Below are 26,904 nucleotides of genomic sequence, written 5' to 3' on the forward strand. Positions count from 1 at the left end.
GTTCATTATGGACTAGGAAAAATCCAATGTCATTTTAAAATTCTTGTCTTAAGAGTTAGCAGTTTATAAAGCAGTAGTACAGGGTTTATTTAGAGGAAAAAATATAAAACCAATGATTTTATTGTTTATTTTTTAAGATTTACTTATTTATTTATGGGGGAGTAGGGGAGAAGCAGGAGAGGGACAGACTCCCCACTGAGTGCAGAGCCAGTCACAGGGCTCCACTCCAGGACCCAGAGATTATGACTTAAGCTGAAACCAAGAGTCAAGACGCTTAACCCACTGAGACATGCAGGTGCCCCTCAATCCAATTATTTTAGAGAAAAGATGCTTCCTTCAAATCAGTTCAAAGAAACATGTTTAATAAACTGGCACCCTACAATTATTTTAAACAATGCTGCCACCTGCTGGAAAAATCTGAAATGTTTTCATTATTTCCCAAATGTTAGACTATCACATAAAAGAGCTGTATCATCATCTTCCAATTACCCTCAAAAACTCAAGACACACCTTATTTAATAATTCTGACCATGTGATTTGTCTGGTTCTTAATAACAGCATCTTAGCCAAATACTAATTCATTACAGTTTTTAGTATATTTAAATACTAAATACAAACAGGTTCAGGCAACATCATCAAAACAAACCAACTCTGTAATTACATGCAACAGTAGATGTTACAGGTTTTGGATTATCAGATGATATATTCACCCTTAAGGGAAAAAAATAAGACTGGGTATCATAACAGAAGTTTGAGGCTAGCATTAAAACTATGTTTGGAAGATCACTAAGTCCAACCAGAACTGCATTAGGAAAGTTATAGAAAAGATAGTCTCATTTCTAATGAGAGCATTTTAGACCATGAAGAATAATTTGGCCATTCATCATAAATGAAAAATATATATTCTTTAATCACCTGTTTTAAGATTTTGTAAAACAACTTCATCATTTCCTGTGGTTTTTAAAATTTTGCTTTGTTGTTGTTTTTATTCTGGGTCCATAAATATCTCAATTCACTAAACAGCTGTTTTGTGAGCACCTACTCTCTACCCAGGCATGTATACATGAACCTTATTTAAGTATTCAGAAATGAAACAATCACCTCATGTTGAAAAAGAGAATAATCCCAAGTTATATGGGTATTATAAAGACATGAAATAGAGTTGGCACTTGATGAATTGTAATTATCATTAATGTGACCATTACTAAAATGACTAGAGGCTACGCTAAATTGAGAACAAAATGGAGGAAAAAACTTCAGTTTAAAAATAGCCATTGATTGGAGTACCTGGCTGGTGGCTTCATTGGTGGAGTGTGCCACTCTTGATCTTGGGGTGGTAGGTTTCAGCCCCGCGTTGGGTGCAGAGATTGCTTAAAACTAAAATCCTTGGGGCACCTAGGTGGCTCAGTGGGTTAAGGCCTCTGCCTTTGGCTCAGGTCATGATCCCAGGGTCCTGGGATCGAGCCCCACATCAGGCTCTCTGCTCAGCAGGGAGCCTGCTTCCCTTCCTTTCTCTGCCTGCCTCTCTGCCTCCTTGTGATCTCTCTCTTTCTCTGTCAAATAAATAAGTAAATAAAATCTTAAAAAAAATAATAAAATCTTTAAAAAATAATAATAAAATAGCCATTGATTTAGGTTTACCTCATTTACCTTTCAAAATATAAGTGGGGGAACAAGCTACACAGCAAAGCTAAAGGCATCATCAAAATAGGCAAATCTGAAATACATAAAACAGCTATGTTTTATATAAAGCAGTGCTGAATAAATATTTGTTACATAAGAAATTAATGAATGGTACAAGATGAGCTGGAAGGCAAATTTAGGAATGCTGACTGGCTTATGAGCTAGCAGACATACAAGCCACAAGAAGAATTTCTATTGGCGTTCCCAAAAAAGAAATTCTGACAGAACCCCAAGCTTAGAGCAACAGGCCTGAGAGAACAGGGCAAAAAAAAAAAATGGTAAAAAAGAAGTAAGCAGCAGGCCTGAGATCAAAGTCAAAGGTCAAAAAGAAAATCTGACTTGCTATTGGCATTCTTAAGATTTCTACTGGCGGGGGCTAAAAGTGAAGCATCCTGAGTTACAAGTATAATTCTCCCAGAAAAATTTGACCGGGGCCCTATGGGAAGCCACAGGCACATAGCATTCACACAGGTATCCCTTAGTACAGCCACTCTCAAGTAAAATGAGGGATATGTTGCAAAAGTCATCTAAGGTGGCTAGTCAGGAATAAGAAAACATAACCAACAGAAAGCATAAAAAATAAGATGACTAAAGTAAGGCTAAATAAATCACTTACTACAACAAATACAAAAGGATTCTGCCACCATTTAAATAAAAAAGGTTACTTTTTTCAACATCCACTCCCCAAAAAGCAGGGGTCTGTGTGTGAAAGGGGGGGTAATGTCAACATAAAAAGAGAACTTACAAATTTCAAGAGACTTAAAAACATATTAGGAATTACAATATAAAGATTGTTGGGAGATAAATTTATACAAATTGCAAAAATAAGTCAACAAATCAATCAATCAACAAGACCAGGGACAATCAAGGAAATGTGACAAAAAGGATATTTGATCATGTTAAGGAATTGTTGGATTTCTATACGAGATGATGATTACTGTCATATTTAAAAAGAGAAGCCTTGTGTTTCAGAGGCATAATCTAAGAGGTTTACAAGTAAACTGACATCATATTTAGTATTTGTTTCAAAATAAGAGGAAAGATGAGTAGAGCCAGGGAGAAAATAAAATTTAGCCATGAACTGGTACCTGTGAAAGAGAACAATGGGTACATGGAGGTTTGCTTTATCATTTTCTCTACTTATTTTTTTTTTAAGATTTTAATGAGTTATTTGAGAGAGAGAACTTGTGAGCCAAAGAGCACAAGCAGGGGGAGCAGCAGGCCAAGGGAGCGGGAGAAGCAGGCTCCTACTGAGTAAGGAGCCCGATGCAGGGCTCCATCCCAGGACCCTGGGATCATGACGTGAGCAGAATGCAGACACTTAACCAACAGAGCCACCAAGGTGCCCCCTACCTTTATTTTTAAAGATTTTATTTATTTATTTATTTGAGAGAGAGGAGAGCCTGAATATGCAGAGGGGAAAGGGCAGAAAGGGAGAGAGAGGGAGAAAATCCCAGGACGACTCCCCACTGAGCCCAGAGCTTGAAACAGGGCTAGACCTCATGATCCTCAGATCACAGACCTAAGCCAAAACCAAACCAAGAGTCCCACACTCAATTAACTGAGCCACCCAGGCACCCGTTATCTTCTCTACTTTTTATGCCTGAAATGTTTCTTAATTCAATAGTTAAAAATAAATTAAAGGATAAATAAAACAGAAGTGATTCTTTGGTTAGAACAAAAGGTAAAATCAAACTACTTTAACATCCTTTTTAAAAAAAGGAAGCATATGGAAATGATACAAAATACTCTTCAATTTTAAATAAAATTCAATTCTATATCGACAAATCTCAATTTAAAATATTGCTTTTAAAGTTTGGTCTATACCTCTTCCAATTTGGCTTTTCAAAGGTGTTTGAGAACTCTGTATTTAAAAGACTTTTTTTAGCCAAAGACTTGAAATATAAAATTCAGGAAATGTTATTATAAATAATGTGTTTGGCACACTGATAATCCAAATACATATGAATCTAAATATACCCATATAAATTAGAAAGTATACAAGATATAATCAGGCAGTAAAAGTTTTTATGAAAACTTTAGCACAAATTTTTCTTTGCTCATGATTCTCATAAGTGTATAAATAATGCCTCATTAAAAAATGGATAAGAAAATTTAAAAAATCCTTTAGAATGTAAGACTTTCTATTAAAATGTTGAACTTGAATAGATTTATTTTATAATTATTAAAATAAGACAATTTGAAAATCACGGCTAATAGCTTAGTATAAACAATTCACTATGCAAAAAGCCCTAATGAGGGTTTATAGAGTTTTAAAAATGTATTCCAAAACTAAATCTATCCACCATGTTTGATGAAACACTTACCCTAGATTCTGAAAGAAGGCATCACTATTATCTACTATCTGTTCCTATCCCTGTCTGGCCCCCACCCAATTCTGTTTGGGGAACATCAACTGAAGCTCGGTATCATGAAAAGTAACAGTCTAGATACAACTCCTAAATAGCTGCATTCAATCAATTTTTATTTCTTTTCTGACTGCTGAAAATTAAACTATTACCTGATTCAGCTCCCTGGTAAAAATCACGTAAGCTTTCAGGTTTGAGTTCTAATAGCATGAATATCTTCGCATCTTACAAAATTATTGATCTAAAGATTAGATTATAAACAAATGTCACTTTCAGGATGGAGTCAAAGGTCATAAATGTCAGCCTGGTAGTGTGGATATATTCCTCCTTGAATGGGAAGCCCCTGAAATGAGTGTTCCTATATATCTGCCTCTTGATCTCATCTTTGCAATTACTCTCTCCCTGCTTCAATTCAAATAGCCTTAAAGTTTTAGGGATCACCTACATAAAGGTGGCTTTCAAATCTGCACTTTAATAACATCTTTGGAGCTGCAGATCTGAGTATACAATTGCCTGACTCTACAATTACCCTATTATAGCAAATTCTACTTACTCTTTTACCAACCCACCCTAAAGCCTACTTCTATTTGCATTTGTCCTCTTCAGCCTTTATTTGCAGGAATCTGTACATCACAATCCACAGGCTCTCCAGAATTAAAACAAAATCATCTTTGGCCTCTCATCTTTTCTTTCCCCTTCCACCAGTCTAAGTAATTATCAAGTTCGAAAGTTTTGCTAAATCAAAACTTGAGTCTCCTAAGATCTCTTTCCAGAATCACAGTCAATCTAGCAATGCTCCCACCAAATAGTATTTCAGCTGCTCCCTTTCCCCTCTAACTCACCTTCTACAGGGCTTCCGGAGTCATTTAATAGCTCTGACCATGTCACAAGCTTTTCAATGGCTATCCACTAAATAGAGAATAAAGTACAAACTTGAAACCTACAGTATTCAAGGCCATTTAGTATATGACCCTGTCTATCCCCTCACTAAAACAGCTTACTTTAGCTCTTCTCCACTGAAGCCCACCAGCATGGGACTACCTTCTAATTTCTGTGATATTTCCTATCCCTTCTTAGCCCTGGCTGGGAATGCTCTTCAACCACTCTTTCTGAAATTGTATTTATCATTTAAGACGCTAATCAAATGTATCCAGCTCCTTATCTCCCCAAATTCTCTCAGTTATAATTAAACATAAGGCATTCTCTTCCTTTTCTAGCATGGCTCTAATAGACTGAAAGTTGTTTCTTCAAAAAAGGTAAATATCTCCCCTCTCCTAAGTTCTGATTTAAAGGGCTGCAGAGATGAACCTAATCCTTTTCTATACAACAATCTTCCAAATATCTGAAGCTGCTCCTAAATCTTATCTTCAAAGGATAAATCTCCTCAAAATTCACAGCTAACAGTCATAGATATAATTTCTAGAAATTTTCATTTTCATAACTACTCCTGTCTGGACACTCTAGATTTTTAATCATCTCTCCTAAAGTGTGGTGTCCAGAGCCAAAGACAATAGTCCAAGCTTTTTTTTTTTTTTGCAAATTATGCATGATATTCACCTTCCTTGCCAAATTTGGACATTCACAATGTCTATTAGGAAATTAACAACTCAAAATAATCTTTCAGTAATAAACTTGTTAGTGTTAACTGGGTGCAGGTGTTTAATAAATGTGCAAAAGATAAAGATGAAAATAATAAAACAAGGTTCAAAGAGGTCCTGGTCAGAATTAAGTATACAAGAATTTGCCTTAGGAAGGGAACTCCTTTTGAAACATGAGATAAATGGAACCAGATGGATTAAAAACTCAGAGATACTGTAAATTAAAAGGGTGCAATATCAAAGGAAAGTTCTAGACAAAGTTTATTTGGGGAATCTTTTACTAAGTAATCTTCCATAGAGCAAGCAAACTTTCAATAATAATAATAATATGTTGATTAACAAATTTTCCTCAAAAACGCCAACAAATGTTACCTTCACAATCTTCTTATTGTGCCAATATGGTTTTTTTTTTTTAAGTTAAAATTTCAGCAATTAATCCTAAACTTAAATTCAGCTGACTGGACAATACTCCAGAGATTTATTTTAAATTGCATAAGTAGGGGCGCCTGGGTGGCTCAGTGGGTTAAAGCCTCTGCCTTCCGCTCAGGTCATGATTCCAGGGTCCTGGGATCCAGCCCCGCATCGGGCTCTCTGCTCAGCAGGGAGCCTGCTTCCTCCTCTCTCTCTGCCTGCCTCTCTGCCTACTTGTGATTTCTGTCAAATAAATAAAAAATATTTTAAAAAAAATTTAAATTGCATAAGTATCTTTGCTCTCATTAAATAATATCCTATGTAGAAAGTATAGTGGTTCTTTAATGACTGGTGCCACACTAATTAACTGAATTAGAAGAAAAAGTCATTTCCTCTGAAGAGTTCTTAAATACTCTTCAATGGTGATGTTAAATGCTTAACAATTCATTCAATTCAAAGAAACTCAATTCAAAGAACCATCTTTCATACCAAGGAAATAAGAAAGTTAGATGACTCATTTTTTGAAAACTTGCCTTACAACAAAGACATTCCCTCCTATAAATAGCAGAAAGCTTAGGAAATGTGTGACAGTATTTACAGACCTTAATATGTGTCTGTGCCACAGGCTTCAATTATCTAAAAATGGAGTAAGGCAGATATGTTATATAGCAGCATACAATGATTCTCCTATATCATCAATAAAAGCCTCATTTTCTCACAGCCAAGAGTACATGAATTCCAAATATCAAGCTGATAGAAGTAGAAATTAATAATCACTTTGGAAAACCATTTGGTATCATTATAAGATTAAAGACCAACATATCCTTTGACTCACAAATTATGTTGTTTTAGAATATGCATGATTTTGTTAATTTAAATCTTTCTTCAATCATGCTGTATGTATTTCCACTGAAATGATACAAGGAAGTTGATCCAAAATTTTTTTTTTTAAGATTTTTTATTTATTTATTTGACAGAGAGAGAGATCACAAGTAGGCAGAGAGGCAGGCAGAGAGAGAGGAGGAAGCAGGCTCCCTGTGGAGCAGAGAGCCCCATGCGGGGCTCGATCCCAGGACCCTGAGATCATGACCCGAGCCGAAGGCAGCGGCTTAATCCACTGAGCCACCCAGGCGCCCCCAAAATTATTTTTAATGGTCAAAAGATTTGAAGGGATACTTCACCAAAGATCTAGGGATGGCAAATAAGCACATAAAAAGATTCTCAACATTCTCAGTCATTAGGAAAATGAAAATCAAAACCACAATGAGGGGCACCTGGGTGGCTCAGTGGGTTAAAGCCTCTGCCTTCGGCTCGGGTCATGATCCCAGGGTCCTGGGATCGAGCCCCACATCAGGCTCTCTGCTCCGCAGGGAGCCTGCTTCCTCCTCTCTCTCTGCCTGCCTCTCTGCCTAGTTGTGATTTCTCTCTGTCAAATAAATAAAATATTTAAAAAAAAAAAAAAAAACCACAATGAGACACCACTATGCAATTAAAAGAATGGCTAAATAACAATAAAAACAACAACAAAAACCTGACAATACAAAGGGCTGGTGAGGATGTGTAACCAGAATTTTCTTTAACATTGCTGGCAGGAATGCAAAATGATACAGCCAATGTGGAGAAGAGTGGAGAAGAGTGGGATATTTTCTTACAAAGTTATATACATATGCACACAACCCAACAATCTCACTCCTAGGTATTTACCCAAGAGCAGTGGAAAAAGATTCACACAAAATCCTGCATGGGAATGTTTATAGAAGCTTTCTTCATAATCACCCAAATCTAGAAACAACCCAAAGTCCTGGAGAATGGATAAAGTGTGGTAAACCCATAAATGAACAACTACTTAGCCATAAAAAGGAACAACTACTGACACATGGATCAATCTTAACTGCATTATGCTGAAATAAGCTTTCTTGAGAAAAACTACCTCCTCCATAATTTCATTTATATGATATTCTGGAAAAGGCAAATTGTAGGGACCTAAAACAGATCAGTGGTTGCCAATGCCTGGTTATCAGGTAGGGGAATGAATTACTAAGGGGTAGAGGGAACTTTGGGAATGAAGGAACATTCGGTATCCTGATTATGATAGTTATAGGACTATGCATTTGTAAAAAAATAAATAAATAAATCATAAAACCACACACCAAAAAGGATAAGTGTTACTGTATGTAAATTATACTTCAATAAAAAAGGTAACAGACATTTTGCATATTTTTTAATGCTACTGGCAACTTATGGAAAAGAAACATCTTTCCTTCTGGTCGCAATTTGTGAAGAAACACCATCAACCTGCTAGGTTTTTCGTGTACTTTAAAAAAGAAAAAAAAGACATATTCCCTACCCTGACAAAATTTAGAAGCTCATTTAATGGGAATCAAGGCTTAGATATTAAGTTACAGAAAAAGCCTAAGCAGAACAATTTTGAGTGATAAATCACTGGATACACTTTACACGTGCTCTAAGTAAGGAAGGAATAATTCTTTGACTAGAGCTATGGGAAATGAATGGATCACAATACTGGAAAGACTAGTGCTTCTCAATAACGGCTATTATTATAATTTCTAACTTCCAAGTGAGGAGACTGAGACTTGGGAGGACAAATATCTTGTCAGTTTTCCCTCAGCTACTAGGTGTTAGGGCTGAAATTTTAACCCAATCCCTTCTGATCCCAAAGCCTGAGATCTGCACTGAGATGACGGAGCCACATCGAAGAGGTTATAACGGCTGCTACGTGATGTTATAACGGCTGCTACGTGATGTGATTTCAAACGACAGGTACAAACCCTAACTCCCCAAACTCCACTACTTTGCATGAACCCTAGGAAACACCACGATTAGAGCAATGATCTTAAAGTGCGCTCCACGGGGTTTTGGAGTGCGAATTCATGGGAAAGGGAACATAAAACCTTGTGAGGATCTTTTCTCTACAGTGTGCACAGTCCCACTTCTGACAGTTGGACGAAGGTGACGCGTGAGGCCAGCGCCATAGCTACTGAAAAAGGTCAACACCAGGAAAGAGGCAAGTGGAGGCGGCCTGGTCGCAAGAAGGGTGCAGGAGGAGGAAAAGCAGCTTCCCTGTCCTCCTGAGGCCCTCTGGAAAAAGACCTCCGCGGGCTTGTCCCTTTCTGGGTCGCCTAGTGGCTGGAACGAGCGCCGGGGCGTAGTCAGCTGGTGGGCTCTTGATCCCGGGAGGAGAGAGCTGCGTGGGCAGTGCGGCGCTCGCGCGGGTAGCGGCCAGGTGACACCTCACCCAGCCGCTGCAACCCACGAACCACGGGCACACTGCGGGGCGGGCCGCGGCTCCAAGTGCTCAGCTCAGAGTGAAGGGGAGACAGGGGCAATGAATTTGGGCTGTCCCCGCAGGTGACATCCCAGCCATCGCACGTTGTGTTAGTTAAGAAGACACTCTCACGTTTCCCTTATTTACTGACCGCTCAACCGCTCCTCTCGCTATTATCTCACCTCTCCAGTTCCTGTATTCCGGGACATAGTAGTATTTGTTCCCAAACTGGTCTGTGCCTACTTGCTGCTTCGCTTCCTTTGACAGCGCTCTCCATAAGGCGCGGAACAAATTCTGAGTCCAACCCATGCGGTCCGCCGGGACTCAAGCACAAATCGCAGCAGGATCAGCCACGACGGAAACACAAATGCTTGCCAGCCGCGGGCCCCGCCCACCCACTCGGTCCTACGCCCTTCTAGTAACGGCGTTTACCATTGGTCGGATGGTACGTTGCTTGACCAATAGGAGACTCCACTTTTACAGCCCGGCCTCCGAGCTCTGTCATGGCGGCGTCCACTTTCCGGGCTAGTGTGAAGGAACGGAATGTTAGGGTTTTTATTAGCGAGACAGGCGGGTTTGGACGACCCTCTTCGCCTCCGGAGAGCGGAGTCCACACGGAGGTAAAGAAAACCTTATTTTCTTTCTCAAACGGGCCATTTTAAATCTGGACCAATTTCTGTGTTAGTCTTGCCTCCCACTTTCCCGCCTTATTACCACATTACTTTCACCAAACTAGACTTTAATTTCTTCTGCTTATGAAAATAAGATGCCTTCTACATACCTGTAGACTGGTGGATGCACACGCGGCTTCTGGGGAAGATACTTTAGTTTTATCTTACTACTTTTCTCTCACATTACATTTCCTCCCCACTCCCCAAGGAATAAGTACTCTCATAGGATTCCTTCATTCGTTCAGTTGATATATTTACTGAGCATTTGTTTGCCAAGCATTATGTTAAGGGCAGAGCATTGGCCAGGAATTGAACAAAATTTACCATGACTAGAGCACACAAGGGCACCATTGACAAGAGATGAAGCTGGAGATGTAGTCCGGCGCTAGGTGAGGAAGATTCTTGTGTAGTTGGTGAACAGGTATGGAGATGAGAAGAAGGTGACAGTGGATTTTTGTCATCTACTTGGAGAATGGATTGAAGTTGAGAGCCAGAGTGAGAATCAAGTTAGGTAACTGTTCCAGTTGTCCAGAAGACAGCAGATGGAAGCCTGGGAAATGGTGGTTGGGTTGAAAAGGGTGAAAATATTCAAAATATATATATTTATTTAAGAAATAGAATCAACCAGCCATGTAAATTGGTTGATTATAGTAAATGATGGAAAGAGAGAGTCAACAGTGATTCCCAGGTCTGTGCTTTTTATGTAGCAGAGTGAATGTAACTTGCCCATATTGACTTTTCCATATTACTTTTAAAAAATTTTTAAAGCTTTTATCTACCCATTTGAGAGAGAAAGAGCAGGAGCATGGGGGAGGGCCAGGTGGCGAGGGACAAACAGACTCCCCAGTGAGCAGGGAGCCCAGGACCCTGAGATTATGACCAGAACTGACATCAGATTCGTAGCAGACTTGAGCCACCTAGGCACCCCTTCCCATATTGCTTTCAGAGAACCTGTGAAGAGGAGGACAAAGTTGAGTGTACATATTTAATGCTCAGAAGAAATTGAGATATCTTTAATCTGAGATGATACATGAAGTGAGGTGGAGATGAGATCATCCAGGCATTACTTGTAGAGTAAGAAAAGCAGTTAAGTGACCAAAATTCTGAGAAACATCAACATTTAAAGTTAGGAAGAAGAAGAGACTAAAAATGAACCATGGCAGCAAAACCAGGGCAACAAAATGTCTCATAAACTGAAAGAAGAGAAAGCCCTTATATGTGTCGTTTGCTGGCCCTACGCCTGTTCTTGCTCTTAGTGGTTCTCCATCCCATCACTCTGCTTATCTGTTCAATTTATTACTACTGAAACTGTATTATGTGCTTATTTTCTTATTAGCATATTGTCTTCTTGACCTCTGAGAAAAAGAGACATGAGAAAGGAGATGCAGAAGAGTTTCTATTGAGTGAATAGCACTCAATATTGAGTAGCATGCATTCAAGAAATAGGAATAAAGGGAACTAAAAGTGTGTGTTATATTTAACCAACAGTGTGAAAACTGATGGCCTTGGGAAGAGCATTTTCAGGAGAATCATGGGAATACATTTCAGTGAGTTGAAGAATGCCAGGAAAAAGAAGTAGGAACTGCCAACGCTGATGGCTTTTTAAAGAAACTTAAGGAGAGAAAAGCAGAATACAGTTGCTTATTGAAAAAATGATGCATATGATTTTTTCTAATATCCCAAAAGAAGACTTACCTGCTGCATTAGTTATCAGTGGGTGGGTAACAAAGTATCCCATGCATAAGTTATCAGTGAAAGGGTAACAAAGTACCCTCCAAAACTTAGCTTAAAACAACAAAAGATTTATTAACTCACAAGTGTTGGGGTCAGGAATCGGTGTGTGTCTTAGCTAGGTCTTCTGGCTCAGAGTCTCTCAGAAGGCTGCAATGAAGATACTGACTGGGATTATAGTCATTTCAAGACTGGACTCTGGAATGATCCACTTTCAAACTCACTCAGGACAGGATTTAATTCTTCCCTGACTTTGGTCCAGAGGTCTCCCTCAGTTCCAGTTATTTTTCACATAGACCTCTCAAATCGCAACATGATAGCTGGCTTTTATCAAAGCAAGAAAGTAAGAGAGCAGGAAAGGGCAAGCAAGATGTGAGCCAGATTCCTTATTATCTGATCTCAGAAATGGTATCTCATCAGTTTTGTTGTATTCTGTTCAGGAGAAGTGAGTCATTGGGTCTAGCCCACACTCAAGGACACAAGGAAAGGAAATTACCTGCAGGTGTGACTACCAGGAGGTAGAGACAATGGAAGTTACCTTCTAGGTTCCCTACCACAGCTAAAAACAGAAAAAAAATAATAAATTATTGTAATGCATTGTAATAATCTTTTATTTGTTTTTGGCAAGCAATTTACATGATATTTTGTGTTCTTAAAATGTTGTATCAGACTTACATTTAGTATTATGCTTTTAGAATGGACAAATGTTTCAGATATTACATGTAATTTCAACTAAATAAGTAAACAATCTTTTAACCACATTTTGATCAATTTTAAACATGTTTGGGCTGCATCTACAGTTAGTCCTCTATCTCTACCTCCTTTCAGTGCAGAGTTGACAGTAATTCCTATTCAGCTCAGTGATCCACTCTAATAAAAGCATACAGACATACCCAGAGTTTTTAATGATTTCAGAAATTCAAAATTTATGTTTATCAAAACTGATCAATCTCCTCTGATAATCTGGCTTGTTTCCACCAAGTAGTTCTGCAGTTCTTCCATTAAGATCAGCAAATTAAGCATTGGAAAGTGAATGAACTTGACTGTAAGACCTTTAGTTTTAGTGAAAATAGCTGTACTTTTTTGAAAAGAAGCAACATTCGTTTTTCCCTACTAAGTTCAGAAGTCTTATCATATCAGTAATAATTTAAATCATGTGAGCTACCGAGGGTCTAAAACGTTGGGTTTCTCCAGATTCTTTTAAACCCAAATAGTCCTCTGTCTGACAATGCAGCTAAGTATCACTCTGTTAAAATTCTGTGACCTAAACATCTTCATTAGAAGAAGTACAGTTTTGAAAAGGTGAATGTCTCCTTAGAAGGTCACCAGATTAATCCATCTGTGAATGGATTTCACTTCCCATGTAAAACATACTGCTTCCCCCAGCATACTTCACACTTGTGGCTAAAAACCTATAATCTAGTAATCCCATGGGCATCCCTCCCACCAGTTTCTTTATATGCTTACCAAAAATCTTTATTTGTCCCTAATTCTGATAATGACAGTTTTATTATTCTGATTATGCCATTTTAATAAGAACTAATGAAATACAAAGTCAAAAAGAATTGTTATTCTTAAACTAAATGGACCACTTTTTAAATGATCCAAACAAATTGCTTAAAATAAAGTGCTTTTAATGAGGTATCATTGAGAAAATCATATTATGAAAGACTGGAGGAAATTAATAAGAACAGTTTGTTTCAACTTTTCCATAATATTGGAATCACCTACGGTGATTTGGAAAAAATACTTTGGAAAAAGTATTCATGCCAATGTTGCAACCCCAGAAATTGATTTAATTGAATTAAAATTAATTAATTAATTAATTTTGGAATTTCGTTAAAGCACCATAGGTGATAATACTGTATGGCCAGGATTGACAACCATTGCTTGAGAAAGATTCCACATTCAATTGCATGTCTTAAGATTCCATAGTCATTTGTTTGGCATACGCCTTAAATGTTTTCTCAATTAAAATAATAAGTTAATGAATAAAACATTTTTAAATTTTAATTTATTTATTTATTGAGAGTACACACACACGTGCACACTTGCAAGCAGGGGAGGGGCACAGAGAGAGGGAAAGACTCTTAAGCAGGGTCTAAGCTCAGTGCAGAGCTTGACACAGAGCCCAGTCTCATGACCCTGAGTCAAAACCAAGAGTGGGACACTCAACTGATTAAGTCACCCCAGATCCCCAAATAAAACATATTTTTGAAAATCATAGAGTACATATAGTTGAGGGTATAGTTTGTAAAAGAAGATGATGTGGCAATTCCCTTCAGCATATTTAACTCTACTTCAAACAACTGGCATATAAATATTCTGATAGTCCTTGCTTTGCATAATCAGTGGATGGGGAACAATTACCATTGTTCTGTTATATTTTAAATTTCTTTGTCAAACAGTAAACTTTTTTTGTTAACATTGTTTATTAACATATTATTTGTTTCAGGGATACAGGTCTTTGATTCATCAGTCTTACACAATTCACAGAACTTACCATAGCACATACGCTCCCCAATGTCCATCACCCAGCCACTCCATCCCTCCCATTCCCCTCCCTTCCAGCAACCCTAGTTTGTTTCCTGAGATTAAGAGTCTCTTACGGTTTGTCTCCCTCTCTAGTTTCATCTTCTTTCATTTGTCCCTCTCTTCCCCTATGATCCTCTGTCTTGTTTCTCTAATTCTTCATATCAGTGAGATCATATGATAATTGTCTTTCTCTTATTAACTTATTTTGCTTAGCATAATACCCTCTAGTTCTATCCACGTCACTACATACGGCAAGATTTGTGTGTGGGGGGGGGTGATAGCTGCATAGTACTCCGTTGTGTATATATACAACATCTTCTTTATCCATTCATCTGTTGATGGACATCTAAGCTCTTCCCATAGTTTGGCTATTGTGGACATTGCTGCTATAAACATTGGGGTGCATGTGGCCCTTAAAAGCAGTAAACTTTTACTGTCATAAAAATAGGCAAGAAATGAAAAAATAGTAAAGCTAATATTAGTACACTGTAATAGAAGACATTGGAAACAATGAAAACTCATTTATTTCTTTGTTTAAAGAAAAATCCATCTGAAATCAAGAGTAGTTTGAGTGGCACTGATCTTCTCATTGTATAACTTCTAATGCAAGTTGAGTATATTTCTATATTTTGGCTAATTATCATTCTTCTTTCTGAATCAGATTCCAACATTTTGCCCTTTGCATTTCAACGTCATGAAGTATCTCTGAGAGTTTTTGTTTTTATTTTAAGATTTTATTTATTTGTTTGACGGAGAGAGATCACAAGCAGGCAGAGAGGCAGGCAGAGAGAGAGGAGGAAGCAGGCTCCCTGCCAAGCAGAGAGCCCGATGTGGGACTCGATCCCAGGACCCTGAGATCATGACCTGAGCCAAAGGCAGAGGCTTAACCCACTGAGCCACCCAGGCGTCCCTCTCTGAGAGGTGTTTTTTTTTTTTTTTTAAGATTTTATTTGACAGATAGAGATCACAAGTAGGCAGATAGGCAGGCAGAGAGAGAGGAGGAAGGCAGGCACCCTGCTGAGCAGAGGGCCCCATGCAGGGCTCGATCCCAGGACCCTGGGATCATGACCCGAGCCGAAGGCAGAGGCTTTAACCCACTGAGCCACCCAGGCGCCCACCTCTCTGAGAGTTTTTAATGTAAACGTTTTTGCCAGTGTCATTTCCTCTCAGACCTCTTCAGCCTTCTTATCACAACCACTTTTCCTCATTTATTTGGATAAGTTCACTCACCTGCATTGATTTCCTTAGTCTTTCTCTAGAGAGTCTCAAATGGCCGCAGTGTCAACATTTCCACAGTCAGCTATTTCTTCTGTAACTCCATTTACATTCCATTTGAGTTTTATTTCCAGTATTGTCACTTAGCTTATTTTTGGTGCACTTCCATTTTGTTGGTCAATTCCCTCTTTTCATTTTCCATTTTTCTAAAATTTCATACAAGTTTATCTCAGAAGCACAGAACTTTGCAGTCTCTGTATGAATTGAATAACAAATCCACAGTAACCAGTCACCTGCAGACTTTGAAAGAAGTCATGTAAATTGCTCACGAATTATGATGTCCATGTTATTTTTGTAGTGATTTGTGGACTGAAAAGCTGGGAACCAACTTTGTGCTTTATGCTATTAGTCACAGTTAATACACCATGGCAACTGAATTTTGAAACATATTGTTTGGGGGTCTGGTTATTTCAATCATGGTAACTTTCATTCCGTGCTTCATTTGCAAACTGTGCAAAGTGAGGATTGCTTATATATTTAAGTTGAGATAAAGTGTTGAAGGTAGTGTTTCTTTTTAAAGATTCCCCTCATTAAGTGATCTTTGCTTAACTAAACAACTACACAGTCCTTTTTTATTTAAGGAAGATGTCTACTCTAATTTACCCCAATTTCTTCATTGTCAATGAGTAAGGGCAAAAGCATAAACACTGATGTGCAAAGTTTACAATTCTTACCCACCTTTTTTTTTTTATTACAACTTTCTTGAGGTATAATTGACATACAGTATACTGCACATTAAATTAGAGTAAACGATTGGATGGGTTTTGACATACTTACTTGCTTTTGAAGCCATCACCACTAAAATCACTAATACCCATAAGCCAAAAATTGCATCCTAACTTTTTGTAATGCTTCTTTTTATTTCTTTCCCTGCTTCATGCTGTTCTATTCCAGGAAACCACTCCTCTGCTTATTTGACAATAAGCATAGATTACTTGCATATTCCAGAATTTTGTATAAATTATGCTTTGTCTGGCTCTTTGCATTCAGCATAATTATTTGAAATTTCTCCTTTTGATTCTTTTTTACTGTTGAGAAATACTGTATTCTGTGGATATATAGCAGTTTATTTATCCATTCACTTGTTGATGGCATTTAAATGTTTCCATTTTTGGGCAATTACATATAAAGTTGCTGTGAATGTTCATGTACGAGTCTTTGTGTGGAAATGTACTTTTATTTCTCTTGGCTGCATGCCTAACAGGGGAATGACTAGAGCCTGTATTTCACTTTTTAGAAACTGGTAGTTTTCTAGAGGCTTAACATTCCCACCAGTGAGGGATGAGAGTGCCTGTTGCTCCACATTTTTCCCCCTTTCCTGCTTTTTTGGAAATTATTTGAACATTATTTAATATTCCATTTTATCTCGTGACATCTTGTTATATAATTGTTTTTGGTGATTGCTCTAGGAATTATAAAATACCCATTTCACTTTTCATTCTCTGCTTAGAATCAATATTTTACTGCTTCATTTGGCATATAGAAACTTCATCACTCTATTCTCCATCATATATGTTGTTTCACATATTGCATTTACATACATTGTAAACCCCATCAGATAATGTTAATACATTTTTTTTCAGCTATCAAGCATACTTTGTCAGTTTTATTTGCCTAGATATTTATCTTTCTTGTTGCTCTCTCATCAATCCTGATATCCCAAGTTTTCAAATATCATTTCCTTTCTGTCTGAAGGACTTTATCTGTTCTTTTAGAGCATGAACCAGAATTTCTGGCATGCACATGCATGTATTTAACATGTACCAAAATCCCAGACACCCAGGACAGCAGGTATTCATCACAGAGCACCTTGTTGGCTCCACATAATTGAGGCTTAGTGAACCATTCTTATCCAGGAATGATGAGAACCCTCCTAAAATCACAGAAAGAGACAAAGGCCAATCTTGCAAGTAGGCCTTTCTAAGGATAGCAGTCTCTGGCATGCTGCGTTAACTCTTTTTTTGCACACCTTGCCTCCGTCCACACACACCCTGCCTTTGTTTACCTACCATATTACCCTCTTACTTTCCTTCATTTAACCACCTTTAGTTCCCTTAAAATTCAGTCCTAAAGTCTTTAGGATGGGCAGAAGTAGGCTTCCATACACAGGCTGGGATTAGAGTGAGCAGGCTGAGGAGGTAGTCTGTGGGGACTGACAAGCTCAGGTGATAGGAGTGTTAGGGGAGGCAGAAATCAAAGCCCATGCCTGGTAAGCAATTTTCTTGTTGGGGATGGGGATAGTATTGGTGATGGGAGATTGGTTACGTTCATTTGTATTGTTCACATAAATAAACATGGTAATGATAGAGCTACATTTCGCACTGTTCAGAGAAAGGAACTCAAGGAAGGGGTAATTACCTTTGTTCATGTTTGTATGGTATTTTACTGGTTATGAGGAGCACAGATTACTGTTATTTGAAAAATCATCAAATATGAGTGCCTGGGTGGCTCAGTCAGTTCAGCATCTGAGTCTTGATTTTGGCTCAGGTCAGGATCTCAGGGTTGTGAGATCCAGACTTGTATTGGGGCTTAGATTCTCTCCTCCTCCCTCCCCTACCACACCTCACCCATGCTCGTTCGCTCTCAAAAAAAAAAAAAAAAGTAAAATTGAAAAATAGAAAAATATTTTAAGAAGAAATGGGAATTTCGTTGAAAAATGTGAAAAATTATTTTTCTAGTGAAATACTGAAGCTCAGAGATGGCAGAACAGCATAATGGTCTGGAGACAAAGTGTCGAGTTCAGATCCCAGTTCAGCCAGTTATTAGATATATGGTGTTAGACAGATTACTTACATCTTAGATTTATAATCAGAAAGAACAGTTACTAATGTAACCTACCACCTAGGAAATCTGTCAGTTCAGATTAACACTTATTACACTTATTTTACTACTAATCACAGTGTCGACCAATGGTAGGCTTTTAATATTAGCTGTTACTGTTACTGATCAAAGTCAGAAAAGTAATAAGTGTTAGACCGGATATTTGAACCTAAGGCTAAACTGTGAAAACAAAGGCCTGTGTATATCTTTAAATCAAACATTTAATATGCAAAAATGATTACTAAAATGTTTATAATGTTTTTTTTTTTAAAGATTTTATTTATTTATTTGACAGAGAGAGATCACAAGTAGGCAGAGAGGCAGGCAGAGAGAGAGGAGGAAGCAGGTTCCCCACGGAGCAGAGAGCCTGATGTGGGGCTCGATCCCAGGACCCTGAGATCATGACCTGAGCCGAAGGCAGCGGCTTAATCCACTGAGCCACCCAGGCACCCCTGTTTATAATGTTTATATACCGCTACTGTAAGGACATAAAAGTATCAATTTGTACCTTTTCTAGCACTGTGCATTTTTATTTTTTTAAAAATTGACACATAGACTAAAATTTTTCGTATAGATAGCATCATGTTGGTCAGTAATGAATTCAGAAATCATTCTAGTTAAATTAACGTAAATGTTCCTTAACATCCAACCGACTAAGACATTAATTCTAATAAGACATTCACTGGACACTTACTAGTCATTGTAATGAGCACTTTTCATGTATTAACTCATTTAATCTTAATATCCTCTTCAGAAAAATGATGGTTTACAGTTATGTAATATAAGAAATTTCAGTCAACTTAATTTATAAGAGTACTTGTTAATCATCTTTTTATAGATGGTTAATTAGCTTTTTAAAAGTGTGCTTAATTGTTGTTTGAACATACTCATTGTATTTTACCTAAGGCTTAGAAACACTTCAGGGAATTTAAAAAAAATACTGTAATTTAAGCTTTTGTCCACTAGGTGTCCTCAGTTAAGTTTAAGATATCAGAATTTAACTTTTCATGAAAGTTTATTTCAGTTTCTAAATACGTTAATAAAAACGTGATCAAGTACCTGGAGAAATTCTTTACCTGTAATTGTTCCTGTTGGTATTTTTAACTCATGTAAGGTCTTCAAAAATCTATAAATACCTTTTTTTTAAAGATTTTATTTATTTTATTATTATTTACTGGACACAGAGAGAGAGATCACAAGTAGGCAGAGCAGCAGGCAGAGATAGAGGGGGAAGCTGGCTCTCTGCTGAGCAGAAAGCCTGATGCGCGGCTCAATCCCAAGACCTTGAGATCATGACCTGAGCCGAAGGGAGAGGCTTAACCCACTGAGCCACCCAGCCGCCCCTCCATTTTTTTTTTAAGATTATTTATTGATTTGTCAGAGAGAGGGAGAGCGCAAGCACAAGCAGGGGGAGCGGCTGGCCAAGGGAGAATCAGGCTCCCTGCTGAGCAAGAATCCCGATGTGGGACTTGATCCCAGGACCCTGGCATCATGACCTGAGCCAAAGGGAGAGGCTTAACCAATTGAGCCACCCAGGCATCCCATAAATCTATAAATACCTTTGAATGTGTGGTAGAAGATTTAAGCATTACTTGCAATTTTTGTACTACATGTAATTTTGGTGAAATAAGGATGTCTTTATGCTTACATTACTTTATTATTGTTTAGTTTTATCTTTCCTTTCACCCTTTTCCATTTTTCTATTTTTTGAAGGGTTTTGGGACTGGAGTTAAACAAAGACAGAGATGTTGAAAGGATCCATGGCAGTGGAGTTAACACCCTTGACATTGAACCTGTTGAAGCAAGATAGTAAGTTTATAAATTTAACAGCCTTTTTTTTGTTCAAAATGAGATGTAGTAAAATCTTGCTTTCAGATTACTTACATAAAGGTTCACAAAAAGTAGTAAAATTTCTTATTTGTGGCATTATAAATCTGACATTACTAATTTAATAAATAAGATCATACCCTTAAAATGTTGCCAGGTGAACATTTCCAAACTAAATATATTCATTGTAACCAAGATGGAACGTCCTTTGATACAGAGGGCTTTTAAGTACTGGGTTATGTGCTTTAGGTACCAATTTAAAACAGAGTTGCTATTCTGAAGGAGTTTAATGGGAAAAGAAATAGAATATAAAAAGTGAAACTATATGTTGGAGAATTAAGCTTGTAGAAATCCAGACCTTTATTTGAGCTCCTCCTGGGCTTTTCACTTAGCACTTAGCAGCTAAGTGACCTTCAGCAATTGACCTAACCTTTTTAATCCTCAGTTGCCTTAGCTATATAGTGCTAACAATAATAGTTACCTGATAAGTTTGTTGTAATTTAATTGAGATTTTAGGTTTAACATGATTAGCATAGGACCTGGCATATCATAAATGGTTACCAACACTCCTATTAACCAAAAGCATTATCACCTATACTTTTACTCCTTTGAGTCCATTGTCCATACAACGGCCAGAGTGCTTTGAAAAATGCAAATATGAACATGTCATCCCCCCCACTTAAAACATCTTGATCCCATATTACTCTTACAAGAAATTTCTAAAAGCTTCATGTGGTCTGTAGTTAGAACAAGTATAACAGTAACTGAAGTTTGTTGTATCATGTTGTGTTTGGCGTTCCCCAGAGTTTTTACATTATAATGAAGTATTATATTATTTACATTAAAATGAACCAGACAGGTTTGACAGAATTCTCTTTTTAATTTTCAACCACTGTCATAGTCCCAGCTAGTAGTATATGGGAAACATGAACAGTGAACACATTCTCACTTTAGCACATGGTTAAATCTAAGATGATCAGCAAAATTCTTTTCTTTGTTCTGAATTTTTCCAGATGCAGCATAGCACCTCGCATTCAAGGTCAGCTATGGGCCATTTGCTTATAAAATAATGACACTAACAGAAAAGGATAGCTGATTTTTTTCATGGGTGCTGGTGGGAAAGGTATTCAGTGGTGCTTTTCCAGCCATCCATTTGGAATAGAGATCATTTGTCTAACCTCTGAAGTACATGAAGCCAGTAGGCTACCAGTTGTCCAAGTCAATGAGAAATATGAGAAATTACAAATTATGTGTGCATAAAATATGTGTGAGAAATACAGGCTGAGGAGTCTTTTTGCGGAACATTGAGAAAAGTCAAGATTCTTACTACAGTGCTTTTCATCTTTGCGTGGTGAAATCTATAACTGTTTCATTTGTTTGCCAAGGCTTGTATTTTGCATTAAATCCTTTTGGCAGCAAAGAGAATAATAAAAAGCAAAATACATGTTTAATGGAAAATTAAATATTGATATTTTTCTTAAGAAAGTCAGTGCACATATAATTTGCTCAAAATAATATTTACTGACCATCATGAGAGTTTCAGTGATATCACTGAAACCAGAACAGAAACCAGAATATGCACATCTGGTAAAGAGGCATTTATTTCCAAAGTTAGGAGTTATTTTAAGAAGTCTCCCTGAGAGTAATGTTTTTACAAGTGCAATTGCATGAAGCACATTTGCATATCATTCTGTGAAGGTTGAATTTTCTTTGATATCTTCTAAATTTTTCTAAGCTATTGTTGTTCATCTTTAATAACAGGTTTTCTTGTCCATATAAAAACATGAAATTATATCTCTTACTGTGATTACTTTATAAGCAGAATAATAACCTCACAGTTAAATAATGTCATTGTTCACAGGCCCTTCAAATTCAGAATCATTTAATTCCAATAGTGGTTCAGTTGTTCCACCCAATTAATAGAATCCAAGGAAAGCTTTTGGAAACCATTCTAGCAAAGATGAAACATTTGTCATTATCGTAAATACAAATTAAATTCAGTTAAAATGTCCACCTTTGAGTATAATTTTTTGTTTTTGCATTAAGAATACATGCAGTGCCATGGTTAAAAAAAAAAAAAAGAAAAGAAAAAAGAAAAAAAGTATTTCACAAAATTCAAATAGGAAGCAAAAGTATTTTCAGAACCCGTTTTGATATATAGGTAACTCATAGTTGTGCCCAAACAAGCTGCAAGATTCTATCAATGAAAATAAAAATTGTAGTTGTTAAAATTTATAAATATTTTCCTATATAAATAGATAACTACAAAAGTTTTGTGGTGAACACTTTAGCATGGCATTACTTGCTGTCTTTTTTTACTACCCATCATAAATCAGATTTTTAGAACTGTTTCAGTGAAGAACTTTGAAGAATTACTTTTAAATGAACCTATTGTCCTACAAATTGGTATTGAATTTTTCTTTTTTTTTTTTTTTTTAATATTTTATTTATTTAGTTGACAGAGAGAGAGGTCACAAGTAGGCAGAGAGGCAGGCAGAGAGAGAGGGAGAAACAGGCTTCTCACTGAGCAGAGAGCCCGATGCGGGGCTCGATCCCAGGACCCTGAGATCATGACCTGAGCCGAAGGCAGAGGCTTAAACCACTGAGCCACCCAGGCGCCCCGGTATTGAATTTTTCTTAAAACAAGTCTATAAATCAGTGCTGCTTGGACATACTTTTGGTGCATGAACCCTTTGTAACTGGTTAACAACAAGATAAGGAGCTTGTACCAGAATGTAAGTTTAGTACATCGCTAAGCACACAATTTATTTTTAACAGCATGACTTTCTCAGTGAAGAATGAATTGTGTTCATTTATGGCACAAGCTCCTTATCTTGCACTTTTAGTAACAGAAACTAAAGAGGGCAATATAAAACAATTAATGTATAACACTTAGAACAAGTATAAGTGATCAAATATCCCCACAAACCACAAAATATGGGTGACTGGGAACAAATGGCTGAGAATTACAAGATCTGTGTGGTATCAGCATCAATATCAGAAGAGACAGTGAAAACCAGTGGAACATCTACTAGACCTGATAACTCCAAAATAACCAACGTTAATTGAAAGTTCAGCAAGCTGTTTTGACTACAGTGGATAACACTGGGAGAGGATGACATACTCCCAATTATTAAGGGGTTCACAGTAAGACTGGAAGGGGCTGGAATTTTCTGGGCCCTATGATCTCTCCATCTAATCAACTTAAGATCTCCTAAAGGGCAAAACCCTATAGTGAGGAGAAACTGCTTGGCATAGAATCCAAATTGAGCAGTATGGGGACAGTAGAAACAGAGGGAAAAGATGGCCCAAGAAAAAAAATTGAGGAGGTAAACAGAATCAAGAAACCTCTGAAAGTAAGGTGCAATGTATTGAACATTTTATTAAAAAAAAAAAAGGAAGATATTCTAGAGATACAAAATTTAAATATTATTCTAAACCAAGACTCCTTTCTATAAAAGTTTTTAAAAATTAATTTCATGTAAATATGAGCAAAATAATAGGATTTAAATGAAAGCCCATTCAAAATTTTTATAAGAACAAAGAGACTAAGTAATACCCCTTTAGACAGTGTAGCTGTGTCAGAAAGATATACCTATGAAATAGTTGAGAACTCTAACCTAGTATTTTAAAACTAAGTGTCATTTTAAAAAGATACAAGATCTGAAAGAAAAAAGTTGGAATTAAGAAAACTTAGAAATGAGATGAACAAACTCAAGAAAAAGTAATAAATGGCAAATGTTTCAGAAATGAAGACTAAAGCATAAAAAACACAAGCAAATGAATACAAGAGGTAATAGCTTAGAAACAGATGGTAGAAAGATGGATATTTTTAAAAGTCAAGGAGAAATAAAGATAAAAAATTCAAGAAATGGGGACACATGTGGGAGATAGACAAAGAAGACCCAGCATACATTTAATAGGAATTCCCAGAGAAGAAACCCAAAGGAAGAGAATGGAGTCAATATTAAAGGTATACTCCAAGAAAAGTTTCCTAAAATAAATAAGATCTAAAACTACATATAAGCGAAAGAAAATCCTTTTTTAACTGAACTAATTTGGGGCTTTATTCCCAAAGGAATGAAGCTTATTATCTCATATTTTCAGGGAAATAAAACATGAGTCAAGGGTTTTATATCCAGCCAGATTGATTTTCAAGTACAAAATAACAGACAAATTGTCAGTAACATATAAGAATTCATGGACTGTTGCTCTCACTAGCCCTTTCTTAGGAATTTACCAAAGAGTAACATCAGAAAACCAGATGAGACAGAAACATGAGCTTTCGTTATGAGCAATAAGATGAACAAATAGCAATTCTTCATTTAGATATATAAACCCATAGATCTGTCTTTTCTGCTAGATTGTAGACTCTTGAAAGACATAAACAATGCCTGTCTTACAGACAATTATATTAGCAGAGTGCCTAACATTTCAGGTGGTCAAAGTTGAATAAAGTGAGTAAATGTGTTTTTAATATTAAATATAGCATTTATTAATCCTTTATTTTTTGTGAGGCAGTATAAAACTCAGATAAAACTTTTATCTTTACATCATCTTGATGACTTAGATAAAAATGCAGCCCTTTTCACAAATGTTTGAAGGCTTAGACAGGTGAAATAACTTGCTCAGAGTCAGATAACTAGTATCAGTAATGGCTGGTCTGATACCATTTTCATTTATCACAATTTTTTTAAGGATTTTTAAAATTTATTTGACAGACAGATCATAAGTAGGCAGAGAGGCAGGCAGAGAGAGAGGAAGGGAAGCAGGCTCCCTGCTGAGCAGAGAGCCCAATGTGGGGCTCGATCCCAGGACCCCAGGACCATAACCCGAGCGGAAGGCAGAGGCTTCAATCCACTGAGCCACCCAGGCGCCCCTATCACAATTTTAATTAAGATATTAAGAATCAGAGAAAAAAAAGATATTAAGAATGACTTAATAATATTTTACTTTCTTAATTAAGATAGATCTTTTGCCATCTTGTTTTTACTGTCCTTTTTGGAATTATAAAGGTGAACTTTAAATGGTCACAGATTGAATCTTTCTATATTAATTCTACAAATACTAGACTGAGGAACTTTATTAAAAATTCTGTATTAATGAAGATTTACTCTATTGTATTTGTGGGCATAATACATTTGGGTGTTTATGGATCAGTAATTTTTAGAAATATATAATAAATGAAGTACATAAAATGATAAATTAATGTGAACTTTTTTATTATTAGCATGTTATCAGGTGGTTCAGATGGTGTGATTGTACTTTATGATCTTGAGAACTCCAGCAGACAACCTTATTACACATGTAAAGCAGTGTGTTCCGTTGGCAGGTGTGTATTAAAAATGTAATTCATGAACTTTTTGCTTTAAATGCAAAACATGAAAATAGCAGTCATATGATTGTTTCAGGCAGATTATTCAAATGTCACATTTCACATGGATATCCCTTGATGTTTTCTTGAGACTAAAAACCTTTGATCATGTCCTTTTTTTGTACACCTAGTTAGCATGCCGCAGTAACTAATCATAGTTTTTAGTACCACTTAGCATATTTCTAAGTCTTCCAGCTAATAATAAACAAAAACTTTATTTTTCAACTGATATTAAATAGAACAAAAAGATTAATGACTAGAAGCAGTAAATATACTGGCAGTCCCTCACCAAACACATATATATACACACCTACACACAACCATCTTACCTCTCTACCTACTCAAAGCTGCCTAACTTAACATACCTCTCTTTGTACTAAGTTTCTGGACTGTTCTTTACTCGCTTTCCAGTCTTGTGAGAATTATTTTTCAGCATCTAAAAAGATGTTTTGTGACTGTTATAATTCGTTCATAATGGTTACTTAATTCTTCCTTGTCACCTGTATCCAATCCAATATTTTGCACAGCTTTGAGGCAACAGGGAGAAAGGGTGTTAAGAAGATGCTGTCAAGAGGAAAAACTTCATGAACATTAATATCAACAATCACCCTGTATTAAAGCTGTTCCCACAGCACTAGAATAGGTACATAAGTCCATGGAGTATTTGGGAGGAGATTTGCAATTGTTTCTTGGCTCTGAGGCTTCACTTTGGAAATAAAGATTTGGGACACTATTTCTCTGAACCTCAGATTAATTTGTTTTAGAGATAAATTATACCTGTCCTGTCATTCTTGTAAGTTTTTTTGTGAGTCTTAAATGAAATACTGTCTTTCAGAAAGTAAGTTAAAAATTGTAACCACACTGTGAAACAATATAATTATAGGGACACTTGGTACACAAGAGAGCACCTTAAGTAGTCTGAAACTTGGTTTCTAAGAGGTTTATACATACATTTTATACTCTCACTGCACTCGTACCAAAAAAAACCCCTGAATTTAAAGTATAAGGTAGTCATATTAATTCATTTAATTCATTGTTTTCTTTTATCTTAAATAACATTTTAACATTGTTTAATTTGTTATATATCAAAATAGTATTTTCCTGTATACTACATGCTATCTAATGTTATTCCTGAGGAACTGTGATCTACTTTTCTGGTAGTTAAAGTCAAGTAAATGTTTAGTGTGTCAATCTTTTGTTTTACCATGATATTCTTCTTGGATTCACTTTCTGTCTGTAAAAGCATAACTTTAAATGTAAATGGGCATACAGTGAACATGTTTGCAAAATGAGTTAAAGTAGCATTTTTTTGTATCTGAAGATT

General features: G+C 36.7%; 2 protein-coding genes and 1 pseudogene across 5 annotated transcripts in view; 1 reads left to right on the forward strand and 2 right to left on the reverse strand.

Moving 5' to 3' along the window:
* The window catches only part of LOC123938317, a 99,856-nt pseudogene extending 90,802 nt beyond the window's left edge, over nucleotides 1-9,054 (reverse strand).
* NDUFAF2 (NADH:ubiquinone oxidoreductase complex assembly factor 2) overlaps nucleotides 1-9,722 on the reverse strand; it is a 168,968-nt gene extending 159,246 nt beyond the window's left edge. The window contains exon 1 of the mRNA XM_046000040.1: nucleotides 9,530-9,722. Coding sequence (XP_045855996.1) covers nucleotides 9,530-9,656 — 127 coding nt within the window. The 5' untranslated portion in view covers nucleotides 9,657-9,722. The remainder of the gene's footprint in view (nucleotides 1-9,529) is intronic.
* A 110-nt stretch (nucleotides 9,723-9,832) lies between these two features.
* The window catches only part of ERCC8 (ERCC excision repair 8, CSA ubiquitin ligase complex subunit), a 61,671-nt gene continuing 44,599 nt past the window's right edge, over nucleotides 9,833-26,904 (forward strand). For 3 of the 4 annotated variants that reach the window (XM_046001023.1, XM_046001024.1, XM_046001026.1), the window contains exons 1-3: nucleotides 9,833-9,967; nucleotides 20,093-20,188; nucleotides 25,437-25,538. In XM_046001023.1, coding sequence (XP_045856979.1) covers nucleotides 9,891-9,967; nucleotides 20,093-20,188; nucleotides 25,437-25,538 — 275 coding nt within the window. In that variant the 5' untranslated portion in view covers nucleotides 9,833-9,890. The remainder of the gene's footprint in view (nucleotides 9,968-20,092; nucleotides 20,189-25,436; nucleotides 25,539-26,904) is intronic. The other variant, XM_046001025.1, reaches the window with a different exon arrangement.

This window comes from Meles meles, chromosome 3 (assembly GCF_922984935.1).
Source record: "Meles meles chromosome 3, mMelMel3.1 paternal haplotype, whole genome shotgun sequence".
Classification (NCBI taxonomy): Eukaryota; Metazoa; Chordata; class Mammalia; order Carnivora; family Mustelidae; genus Meles; species Meles meles.